We start from the raw sequence: 13,339 nt of genomic DNA, 5'->3' as shown, positions 1-13,339 counted from the left end.
TTTTCTCTTTTTGATAATGTCAGATTTTGACTTTGATGTTTAAGAAGGTTTGGAAACCCTGAATATTATGCTTTACTATTAGGAAGCCACAATAAAGTTCATAATCAAAGTGTTTTCTTTACTTTTACTTCTAATAATTAAGTACATTTCTGATATTAAATTTAGGCTGCTAGCAGCCTAAATATCAGATAGGCTACTTTAAGACTTTTACTCAAGTAATATTCTGAAATGTGACTTTAACTTCTACCAAAGTCTTTTTATGATAAAATACTTGTACTTTTACTTAAGTATTGCTTTCAAGTACTTTATACAAGATGGCTAGGTTTATAATTATAATATAGGCTATAGGCCATTTCGATTCCCACCGCTAAAAAAGAACATCGTTTTAAAACAATTGTTATTCTCTTCTCATTTCAAGGACTCCCAGCTTTGAATAGCCGTTCTGAGGCTGAAAGAAGTTGTGTTTATAAAATACACCAAAGCCGATTATGACCATACACAGTATATAAGATTATGACCCGAGCCCGGAGGCAGGGCAGCGGAAGGTAAACCTGCAATGTTATTGGTCGCCGTGGTGTCAAGCAACCAATTGAACGGCGCGGAGATTTATCTCTGCCTTTGACCGTCCGGCCTAAAGTATAGTCAACACAATGCACTTCTTCTGTAAAGGTAATGCGTTTTCTGAATGTTTTTTCTCTCACAAAGCAGCTGTTTAACCGGTGCTGAAATGCTTATAAAAATAACGGAACACTAATCATCCCCGGAGAAAGTCTCAGCGGTTTTATGAACGGAAGTGTGTCCCTCTTTTATTATCTGCACCAGCCGGCCGGACGTTGGGAATGACATTTGTTGCCACTAGCAGGATGGAGTGGCTGTTCCAGCGGTGCTCTAAAGAGTCTGTCTTCCTCTCTGTCTTTCGGTCGATGCTGCTCATTTCATGTTTGGTAAGAGCCACTGTGATTATTCCATACGCTTTTTATGATCATTTCTCATTTGAAAACTTTGAGAAAAGTCCTAAGTAATCCATAACAAGAAGGCTTTGCCGTCAGGAAACGCTAAATTGTTATTAATTGCGTTTATTCTCTAACATATTTGTGTTAGGATTTACGTGCAGCTATGTCTGGCTGTGATGCCGTTGCTGTGCAGAGAAGTAGGACAGATTATAAATTGGTCACTGCGTCCAAGCCGAGGCTCATTTATCTGTGACAGACAGCGCCAAATAATAAGAGGATAACTACTGAATCCAATCCAAACATGCAATCCTTTCAGAGGACAGTAGATAATTAAATTGAGTTTACTTTGTCTGATCCAAACATAAAACAGCAAGAAACAGCCACATGTCCCAATAATTTATGTCAGATACAAAACATCATCCCGGGATGCTACAAACATGCATCTTAAAGCCCGTTAGGTAACTCTGACATTTCAACCCTTTGAGATGTCCCTTATTGCACCCACACCACACCCAAACCCCCCTGTATAGCTCTTGGTCCTGTCCGTGTCCATGTATCCTGGGTTGCAGTCCATTGGGGTCCAGCTTCATTCAGCCGTCACAGGGAGTTATGTACCAGGCCACCACTCTGTTCTTCTCGTCAACAGTCCCAACAAACAGGCAGCCAAGGACATTGGCAGGTACAGTAGTAACTCCCTACAGGTTACATCTCACAGTCTGCATCACACTACTTAGGGCTGAACGATTAATCGTTTTCCATTTGAAAGAATGCGATTAGCTAATCGTGAAGACCACGATTAATCGAATGTGAATATTTAGTTGATTGTTTGGTGTAACATTTGGTTTAACATTTTTTTATTCCTCTTTGTATTATTATATTTACTGTTTTTTTTTTTTCACAAGATAAATGCTGGAATAATGTTACATATCACAGATTGTTTACAATAATGTCCTATTTTTAGTGTATTTTTCATTTATTTTGTATTACTTTATTTAACATGATCGTAGCAGGTGCAATATGTAGATGCTGCTATTGAACTGAGGCATATCAGATCATCGGATAATCAGATAATTATTATTATTATTATAACTTTAGCTTTTGTGATTAATGTTCGATGCTTATTAAAAGAAATTGCTTATTGCTGGCAATTCATATCTATGTTCTCATACTTGCATAAGAATATAGAGCAGTTTTGATGGTTTCTCATGTTATAATGCTCCATGACATGTTTTATCTGTTACACAGTGAATATTGAACTTTAGCTATACTTTAAAAAAATAATAATAATAATAATAATCGCAAATCGAATCGTAATATCTGGCAGAAAAATCGCAGTTCGCTTTTTTTCTCCCGAATCGTTCAGCCCTAACGCTACTGTAGCGCTTTGAAAATGAAGCTAAATTTGGGAACACATGGTTTCATTTGTGATGTTAAATGATTCCGCTCAAATACTTTAAAGGAAATAGTTCTACATGTTGGCACGTCTAAAGCTCACTAATTAATTAACATTAATTAACATAGTCATTTTATATCTGGTTTGTTTCAGTCTGAACAAAAAAACAGAAGTGTAAAAACTTTACTGAAAACTCTGCTGGTTGCCTAGCACTGCGCCTGGCCTAGAAAACCACAACATTTTGTTTGGACAGAGCCATGCCACCTGTTACCCCCTGCCTCCAGTCTTTATGCTAAACTAATCTAACCGGCTGCTGGCCCAAGTTCATATTTACCATACAGACATGAGATGTATCAATCCTCAGGATCTAACTCTCGGCAACAAAACAAACAAGTGTACAAAATACTAATACAAGATCAAACTATACCTTTAATCCGGATGTTAATGAAATTCCTTTGCTTTGGTACAGATTTGGTTTGATATTTGATTCCAAAGTCAGTCAGCCAGACATACAGTAAAGTTTGACTTTTCTGTCTGGAGAAGGGATACAATCCTATCAAACCCACAGCGCTGTGTTTGCACTTTCAACTACTTTGTTGCCATTTTAACAGCATGTAAATGAGCTCTATTTACAAGACAGAAGGTACTGGTGTACAGAACGGTTGCCAGATATTTAAATCATCTCCTTCAGGGACACCTGTTAGAGGAGGGGGCACGACTGAGCTGGTAATAAACTATAATTTCAGCTGTGCAGCTGCAAAAAGCAAAGTTTTCCATCTTTTCTGAATCATAATGGATAAAAGTCTTTTCCTGCAGCTTGCTTGACAAGCAACATAATGACGGGCTCAGTTTCATGCTGTAATTGATAAACAGCTTGTGGCTTGTAAGTGTTTAATTGTTCTATCCTCTCTTTCCATGCCTACCCCCTCCGTTTCCATCCACACTCCCTACCATTCTGTCTTTTTTTCCCCCAGGGCGATCATGGAGAGGCGACTGGCGGCCAGTATTAACATTCTCTCCAGGACCTCTACAATGTAAATCATATTTGCCCCCTACCTTGACACAACTTTGTACCCTGCTGAGGCACAAACACAAAGACTTGCTTAGTTATAATGTTCCTCACATGTGCAGACACTTACGCACACAAGCACATATGTTCTTTTTTTTCTCTCTCCTACATAGCTGGGTTACCTAGGAAACTACACAGTGAATGGGCTGCATCTGAATGCTTGTATCAGTTTTCCAATCACTAGACACTGAGTGGCAGTTAGCCTTCAACGTGGTCATACGTTGATATGCATGGATTAGCTTTCCTGTTAATGCATAACCACAAAAGTAACAAGGGAGAAAGAACTGAAGAGGATGGAGAGTAACTGAATAGAAAAGGCAGCATTAAATCTGTTAACCAAACAGAGCTTTAGCCTAAAAATAGAGGATGTGGTTGGATTAGTTTAGGGGGTGATGGAGGTGGTGTTTTTTTGTGTGAATGAGTGCAGGCGTGTAATGAAGAAGTTTCAGTTATATCCAGGCTTATTTAGGCTTACACTTCAACATTTATTTTGACATTTCACGTTTAAATATGGGTTGTTAGTTTGGGTTTTGCTGTCTTTCACAACCCATATGAAAAAGCACCATGTTTAAAAGTAAAGAGGCAGTTTTGCACTTGACATCATAAAAGCCTGCCTGGAACAGTTTGACAGTATCACTGTGAATCACAGCTGCTGTAATAGATGGTCGGGCAAGGTTTGATTGTTGTGTTTTTCTGGAAAATACAGTTTTTCATTAAAGCTTTTTTTTAAACTAAATTTAAACGCTGTACACCCTGTACTGATACTTTTCATCCCCTAGTAATTTAAAGGGTAAATTCATAAGGGTATTTTCATATGTTTTTGTGTCTAAGTGACTGATGGCAACAACAATCGTTGTCAGACACTTAGAATATTAATCTGAGCCTTTCAGTGGCAAAACGAGCACTTTTGTGAAGGTAAATACAAGCTGGATGATTGCCCTATTAACTTACATTGTAGCTTGCTTTGCCACTGCGGACTGCAACGATCTTGCTTAATACTGGATCAACGTCAAAGATTGGTGCTCCCATCAGTCACTTAGACACAAAAACATAGGAAAAATAGGGTCCAGGTTGAAAAAAACGGTAGTTACCCTTTAAAGTCCTTCATGTTTATGGTGCAGTTCTAATGTCTTGGGTTTTCTGGTTCTTTAGGTACTATTGGAACGGTGAAATTCAGGATGCAAGTGAAGTTCTGATGGTAAGCTTACTGACAAAGTCCTTTTTATGATAAACATACTCAACAGGCATGCTGAAATAGTAAGCCAAACTGTAAAGATGAAATGTCACTGTTGTTGCAGCTGGTGAAAACAAAGACCTCCAGGATCCAGCAAGTCATAGAATATGTGAGGTGAGAGGTTGCTTTATGTGGTGGTTATTCCAGATGATCTCAAACTGTTTCAAACCAACTTCATGCTTAAAGCTATAGAGCGTAGTTTCTGTCGCCCCCATGAGGAATTCTAAGTAATGACAACAAAACTGTTGGCGCATCTACATGACACAAGCCTATGGTGATTGCATACCACTCCCACCCCTCTTCCACACACTTGTTAGTAGCCAAGGAGGACACAGAGGATTAAAAAAACATGACAGACTCTTCAGAAGAGGTAATTATCTTCGCTCGATTTTCTGCGCACGAAAGTCGCCAGACAACACAATTTTCTGAACACATCCATACTGACAAATACAGAGAGAGTTGTGTGGAGCTGATAGTCTTAATTGGCTTTGTATGAACACATTTGTCAATGGCCTGAATGTAACGGACATTCATAATATAAAAAAGTTACACACTAAAGCTTTAAGCTGTGCATTCTACTGTAGACATGTTTTAAAGGATCATTGCGGTTATTTTTAACTTGGACCTTATAGTGTACTTAAAATGACTCCACTTTTAATAAATAGGACCTCCAATGTGCCACTGCACTAGTCATCAAAACTGTGATCAAACAATTACATAATTTTATTGTAAAAATAATTTGTCATAATATATTTTTGTTGCTCATTTACCATTGCTGTGTCTAAGAGAAATTAAAATAAGTATAAGAGGGTTTAGTTGCTTCAGCTTGATGATTTCATGACATCAAAAAAAATGGGAAATATCTGTTTTTGAATGTTTTGTTAAAAGTTTGTCATTATGCAACCAATAGTTTTTATAGATTACATTTTATTGTTATAGAATTGCAGAAGTTACTAGATGTTCTTGTCTCACATATACACTACTTGAAACAACTTTCCACTGCAACACCATCAAATAACCATTAAGAGTTAATCATCCACATTTCTGCTCATTTGGCCATTTGTGATTGATTGCTGCTTCTTGCTTTGCTACAGTGCAGACACTCTTCTCACTTGCTCTCAGTGTTGGGGAGTAACGGAATACATGTACCCGCGTTACGCATTCAGAATACAAATTATGAGTAACTGAATTCCGTTACAGTTACAATTTAAATAGTTGGTATTTAGAATACAGTTACATTGTTGAAATCAGTGGATTACATGACGATACTTCTCTATTTCAGGAGTTTATTCACTCTCTGAATAGATTAAGGCAACTCCATGCATTTCCCAGAAGCCCCACTATGAAAATGAAAAAATGAGCTATTTGCGTGATCACTGATAGAGGTAGAGATGGAGCCAGAACTGGCACAACAGAGCCAGGGCAGGAATGCGTTTCTATCTTGGAAATTCAAACAGCATTTCACATTAAAGAAAGAACAGGGAGAACGAAATATAACTGTGCAGTGCAACCTCTGCTTGCCAGCAACCAACCTCCTTTAAGCAGCCAAATTACTCCACCTCCAACCTGAAGAAGCATCTTAAAGTAAGTTTTTTTTTTTAATTAGCCAAGGGTAGTCGTCTGCTGTAGTTTTACTGGTCACTTTGCTATTTTATAGTTGACGTGCAACTTTACATTCTCCTATGTGCTGATTTACTATCCCCAGAGCCGTTGAAAGACCGACTAGCCCCGTTTGACATGATAATCCAAGTATTCAGAATATGTTACTCAGATTGAGTAACGTAACGGAATACGTTACAAATTACATTTTTGGGCATGTATTCTGTATTCTGTAACAGAATACATTTTGAAAGTATCCTTCCCAACACTGCTTGCTCTCTGCTTTGCTGTTAATTTGCTACATTTTCATACTTCTTCTTACTTCTCAAACTATGGAACCTTTAAGGACATTTCCTATAACTACTAAATATTTTGAGAGGATGATTTATGAACAGTAACTTAGAGGTCTAGCTATCTATAAATGGAGCCATACCTTTCCCAAGACTCACTGAGACAAAATCAGTGAATAATGTGCTCTACCTGCTGGGATAATCTGTGTGCAAGACTGTACTCCCACAGAGGGCACATTTTATGGATTGTGCTGAGTCTACTTCAACCCGGGACATCTGGGGCACAGCCAAAGGGACATAAAGGCCCCCGGCAGTACAACTGGAAAACAGGTTCGAAACATTAATTACATCTTCTTTAGACTGGAGACTGGAGATGGCACATGTTGTGGAAAGGGGAATAACTCATCTAAAGACACAATTCAACCTGTAACTCAAGTTGTGGGAGATACAGCAAAATGAATCCTATTATTCTACATGTTGGGGCCAAAGATATTTGCAGAGATAAGTCAGGATTTTCATTGAACCTTTTCTGTGTGGACAAACTGGAAACACAGTTTAGTATTAGTGGACCATTGCCAACATTCATCAGAGGGATCAAAAGGTTCAACAGACTTGTATCACTGCTCACATGGCTCAGCAAATTTCTAGTCGGAAAAGGATCAACTATATTGATACCTTCAATCTGTTCTGGAGATGTAGGCATCTTTTCAGGGCAGGTGGCCTCCACTGAAGCAGATCTGGAGCACTGATGTACTATTTCTGGTTACACACAGCAGCCTCAGCGCCACAAAGACAAAACATCGCAGCCCCAATGTCAGCGTGTTGACAGTCTCGCTTTGCCAGACTTTCCTCCACAGTGCTGCAGAGGAGGCTCTGGCTAGTCCACGCAGCATTCTGGGATGGGAGAAAAACGTGTTCTGGTTTATTGGCATTTCTTTAAACCAATCACAATCGTCTTGGGCGGTGCTAAGCGAAGCCACGGTGCCGCTGCAAAATAGCCTCGGGAAGGAACTTGTTTCTGTGGAACATGTGTACGTTCAAAGGTTGTTTTAGTCGTGCAACAGAAAACTCAGATTGGACAGATAGTCTAGCTAAAAATTACAACACAAAGAAACACCCAGTGGAATTTCCGGCAGAACGAGAGCAATCCCGGAAGTGGAACGAGGTGGATATAGACTAGCGTGTTGATAACCAGCTCATGGATCTGTCTCCTAATTCTTCTTCTCTTCACTCTCCCATCTTCCCTGGCTCACCGCTTTTATAGGATTCACTTATAGAATGGGAGCACTGGTTAACGCTGGCATTAGTTCACTCCCCGCTCACTGGCACAGCATCTGCCTCCACCCCAACCAAACACATTCTGTTATACCAATCTGTTTCCAGTCGTTGTGCTCTTCTGTGAACGGCATGTTCCTTTTACCTGTTTTGACAAATAATAGAAGGAACAAAATGTAATTAATAGCAATTATTGGCTGTCTTCAAAAATATGTTTTAAATTGACAAAGAATGCTTTTAACATTTTAGCTTTATTAAATGTCAGGTCTTAGGCAGGCACATCATTTTAGTTATTAATTTAATTATCAAGTACAATCTGGATTTTATGTTTTTAACTGAAACTTGGTTAGACCAAGTTAACAGTGAAGCAATTCTTATCAAGTCAACTCCTCGCAACTTCAGTCTTAGGAGTGAAGTGCATAAGAAAGGAAGCGGAATGGCCATTTTATGTAATAATTCGCTAACACTTTACAATAAGGTCACAAAATTTGAGTAGTTACCAGGGAGCAAATGAAGAACAATTGAGGAACTAACTGCAAGTTCCATTAGCAACCATTAGCTAATGAGTAACTCCTAATCACATTTTATAGAGTAACTAATGCTAAGGTAATGATTAGTTTATTGAGAAACAAATCAGGAACTACTTGATAATTGATTAATCATTAACACGTATAATAATAGTATATAAGGTATTAATTATTTCTAATAGAGGACTATATGGTAGATAATGACTGGGACAACAGTCATTATCTAATGACTAGATAACAGACTGGGAGATCATATAGTTATGAATCATTAAGAAAGGATTAGTTCCTAAATATCTGCAATTATCATCTAGTTCCTGATTTGAACCTCACTCGTTTTTCAATTAATTAATCATTAACCAACCATTAGTTGTTTTTTTTAAATCAAATTTGATTATGATTTACTCATAATCAAATTTACCCAATAGCAGTTAGTTCCTCATTTGTTTCCTGGTAACTAATCAAATTTTGTGGACCTTATTATAAACTGTAAACAATAATTCTTTCCAACACAGGCAGATGTCTTAAGGGAAATGTGCTTGTTTTGAACATGTTGCTTTTCAGTTGAATTCCTCAGATCCAGTTCTATACTTAATCATCTACAGGGGCCACCTAAATACTGTGCATACATTTTGGATGACTTTGCTGAACTTCTGCTACTTCTGCCTTCAGGCTTTTTTGAATAATGTTTTAAATGCATGAGATCAGATCTGCAAATAGTCAACACTTCTCTCCACTCACTTGTTGTCGAAAGGTGCTTCACAAATAAATTTGCCTTACCTATTACAGATATAAGTTGCTGCTGTAGTGTTCATCTATATAAAGAAATTGTATGTTCTATCTGACATGTTTGTGTTTGTGTGGGTCCCTTTAAGATCTGTCCACCCCTATGAAAACCCAGAAGTCCTCAGCTTCCCGGTGGAGGATGGCAGTCTGGCTTACATGAAGTGGATGGATGAAGCCATTCCAGAGCCAATCTCTGCATGGACTGCAGCCGAACAGGGAAACTGAGCCATGCGTGCAGGCAGTTAAAGGCTTCGGATCGAACGGTTCAGAAAGCACTCTATTGAACAAAAGTTCAGTATGTGACATTTATGCTATTTTGTGGCTCTGACCTTTTCATTGTAAATTCCACCATATACAGTGGAGATTTTATTTCAGTCCTTTAAAAGAAGTTTTGTAACACAGTCATAGAAAATACTTGCTTCTGATTGATTAGCAAGTGTCAGCTTACATTACATAACAGTCCCAGTTGACCGGTCAGTTTTAAAGCTATAGTGGGTAGTTTCTGTCGTCCCCATGACGAATTCGAAGTAATGACAACACCACTGTTGTTGCATCCACATGACACAAGCCTTCCGTAATCGTGCCCCCAACTCTCCTCCATGCAGTTGCTAGTAGCCAAGGAGGACACGGAGGATTAAAAAAAACATGATGGACTCTTCAGAAGAGGTAATTATTTTCACTTGAGTTTCTGCGCGCGAAAGTCGCCGGACGACAACATTTTTTAAACACAGCCATGCTGAGAAATACAAATACTCTTTTGTGGAGCTGATAGTCTTAATAAGCTTTGTATCAACTCATTTGGCAATGGTTTGAATGTAACGGTTCATTAATATACAAAAAGTTACACACTAAAGCTTTAAGTCAATAAGCAAGATATATTAGTCTGTAGGTAACTATAACAGCACTTTGTGTTATGTCTCAATTAACTCTACTTGGTTAAACTGACCTACAGTAACATGGCTTAAACTGACCACAAACAAGCTTTTAAAATTGGATGACAATTTAAACAGCATGTCATTGTGTCATCGTCAACGGTTGTGATTGAGTGCCTCGATTTGGAAAAATTGGAAATGGGCTTGAATGGGCTCTTGGCCAGACGGACTTGCAGAGCAAATCTCAAATTTGCCGGAAGTTCGTCAGGGTTTTCCCAGGCTACTCTAGTTCTGCTTTTTTACCTCCGCCAAGGAGGTTATGTTTTCGGTTCGGTTTGTCCTTTTGTTTTTCTGTCAGAAAGCTACTGGCCCGATTTTAATGAAACTAAGTGGAAGGGTGTAGCATGGGCTAAGAAAGAAGCCATTACATTTGGGAGTGGATCTGAATTACGAGGCTGATATACAAATTATTTTTCAATTTCGTTAACTTTGCAAGATAGGGCGTTTCTGCTGCGTTCATGTGGTGTCAGAATAATCAGAAAAATGACTTCCAGACTGGGAACATTCACACTGCATTAACATTGTGAAATAGGACAGATGTCTGCGTTCTCTGAATGCCCTTCTAGTTATTTATGTATTTATTTAAGTTGACATCACTCTTGTCGGCGGCCATTAAGGTTTGCCTTTAAGGTAGGTTTAACGTAGTTTGTGCTGGAACATATTGTTGGCGTGACTTATACTATACTGATAATAACTATATTTATTGTAATTGCTATAGCATAGACATGTTCTGCCTGTTATTGGACATAACATTGCCCATACTATAACATTACTTTATACTAGTTATTGTTATTAATTTAATTAATTTCTAAAACGTTAAAGCCATCCAAAAGAGAGAAACCTGAGCAGCAACACTCAGACAGGACATCAAAGCAATCTACCTACAGTTCACTGGATTATTGATCTGTCAGGCTAGAAGATTAACTTTATTAATGTGACACCAAACTGTTTGACTTTAGTACTGTATTTACAAGTAAAAAAGGCAATACTGCTGAATTTCAGTACTCCTTTGCTCCTGGTTAGCTCAGCTTGAACTAATGAAACATTCACTACCACCTTGTATAACCTCAAATAGAGCTACACCATACTACGGAGGGTAAATTAACAAACAGTTATGACTGACAGCTCTCTGTGTTATTGCTTACTCGACCCTGTCTCTCCTTTGTATTTCTAACAACTAATTATGAAATGTTTTCATTGTTTATTTTGCATCGTGAAGAAACTGATGCTGATCCGAGCAGGTCTCGTTTGGATAACACATCCTCGATCTCGATGGGTGCCATAGGAGTAGTCTTGCCAAATAAAACTTAAATTGAATCACAAAAACAAACTAATTTGGTCATCAGCTCTCGGCTACACAGGTCTTGTTATCTGGATTCCTGCTTTCACAAAAATTCATTGGAGATATGGTACATGGCCACAGAGGTTTAATTAATTACATTTCAAAAAAGAACTTTTAACTATTAATATTCTGAATTACAACAAATTCGGTTTTACCATGCCATATTTGCGGTTATACAGGTTAGCCATGCATGCTTACCTTGTTAAACAAAGATACGCACTCAGTCTGCAGAAAGTGTTTCCGGCATGAGGCCCCAACAAAAGAACTGCAGACACGGTTTAGTCAGTGTTGTGTCTGTGGAGCCAGAATAATCCTCCCCATCAGGTCCGGAGATCAGGCCATTTTGTGTGTGTGTGTGTGTGTGTGTGTGTGTGTGTGTGTTGTTTAACTATATTCGTGGGGTCCAAAAACTAGGAATACAGTATACTTGTGGGGTCCAGACAGCTTTGTGGGGCCAAAATGCTGGACCCCACAACTTTAAAGGGCTGTTTGAGGGTTAAGACTTGGTTTTAGGATTAGGGTTAGAATTAGGTTATGGTTAGGGTGAGGGTAAGGCTTAAGGTTAGGCATTTAGTTGTAATGGTTAAGGTTAGGGTAAGGGGCTTGTGTGTGTGTGTGTGTGTGTGTGTGTGTGTGTGTGTGTGTGTGTGTGTGTGTGTGTGTGTGTGTGTGTGTGTGTGCGGTTTTTTTGTGTGTAGGGGTGTTTGTTACTTCAATGCATATGTACCCATTCATATAAATGTGTGTGTAAAAGACATGTTTGAATATGCTATACATACGAACAGATGATTGTGTGCCTTTGTGAGTAGTTATAGCTGACTAGTGACTAATGACACTGGAAAATAAATATTGTAACAAACAAAAAAAAAGTATCCTGCAATGTTATTAAATGTTCACTAGATGGTGGTGTTTCAATTCACATAAACACATTCTGCTGTTACTTTATTTTTATTTTTTTTACATCTTCATTAAAGTTTATACAACACACGTTTATAAATACACTACATGTCTTATTACAGTTATATTTTAAAATATTGACATTGTAGATACATTTCTTTAAGATACATTAAACATTCTTGCTTAATACAAAAATAGCCTATATTTCATATGTAATTACAAATCATCTCATCCTGTTCAAGTCATCAGATCACAATTATTTTATCAAGTGCAGCTGAAGAAATATTTAGACTTAAAAATTAAGTGTGCAATTAAATTACATCTAAATTTCTCTTTTTGAACCATAAAGGATCAATAAATAATAATCAAGAAACCTCAAGTGGTAAACATACAAAAGTAAACAAAGCCAACAAATAAAATCAAAAAAGTATTCAACTTTCACAAACATTTCAATTATGACTGTAGGCTACATTTAAACTACAGAAATTATAGTTAGTATACATCGACATTATTTGTGCTTCTTCTCAAAAGATGAGAAATGAATGGCAAAATCAAAAATTACTTTTGAGTCACCAAGCAAAGTAATCTTATAACCGACCATAAATAGCCTAGTTCTAAGTCTTTTCAATAGTTTCAAGACATTACATTATTTTTCACCCATAAGTATATTCTAGCATCAACAATCTACCCGCATTCCACTGTTACCAGGATTTCACATGGGAATCATGAGGTATTAATGCAGGTTGCCTGTCGTATTTGCCTGTTGTCTTTGACAAAAACACAATCCGCACATTTCCCCCACCCAATATAATTCTTCCTGGTTGAGGAGTAGGCTACCGCTACCACTCACTACCGCATTATTATGGATCCCACGCAACTTCTAGGCAAGTCCTGCCCTACGAAGCAGCCTTGATTGGTTGGGATTAGGCATTGACCTTGAGTAGTTAAGGTTAGGATAGCCGATTGGTCAGGTGGTAGGACCTGAACAAATCTGGTTCCGTTACCTTGCGCAAGCATGGACACCTGGCCAATAGTAGCGTGTGAA

The 13,339-nt window shown here is 38.1% G+C and overlaps 1 protein-coding gene across 1 annotated transcript; it reads left to right on the top strand.

Annotated features, from left to right (window-relative positions):
- The first annotated feature begins 562 nt into the window (after positions 1-562).
- zgc:63972 (protein CutA homolog) lies at positions 563-9,548 on the top strand. Its single transcript, XM_031317904.2, has 7 exons — positions 563-669; positions 823-944; positions 1,484-1,632; positions 3,321-3,380; positions 4,568-4,613; positions 4,714-4,763; positions 9,213-9,548. Exons 1-7 carry the CDS (start codon positions 651-653, stop codon positions 9,346-9,348), a joined length of 582 nt encoding a protein of 193 aa, XP_031173764.1. The 5' UTR covers positions 563-650; the 3' UTR covers positions 9,349-9,548.
- Positions 9,549-13,339: the final 3,791 nt, after the last annotated feature.

Source organism: Sander lucioperca, chromosome 14, assembly GCF_008315115.2.
Source record: "Sander lucioperca isolate FBNREF2018 chromosome 14, SLUC_FBN_1.2, whole genome shotgun sequence".
NCBI lineage: Eukaryota > Metazoa > Chordata > Actinopteri > Perciformes > Percidae > Sander > Sander lucioperca.
The sequence above is the reverse complement of the archived record's forward strand: the minus strand, read 5'-3'. Positions and strand labels throughout refer to the sequence as shown.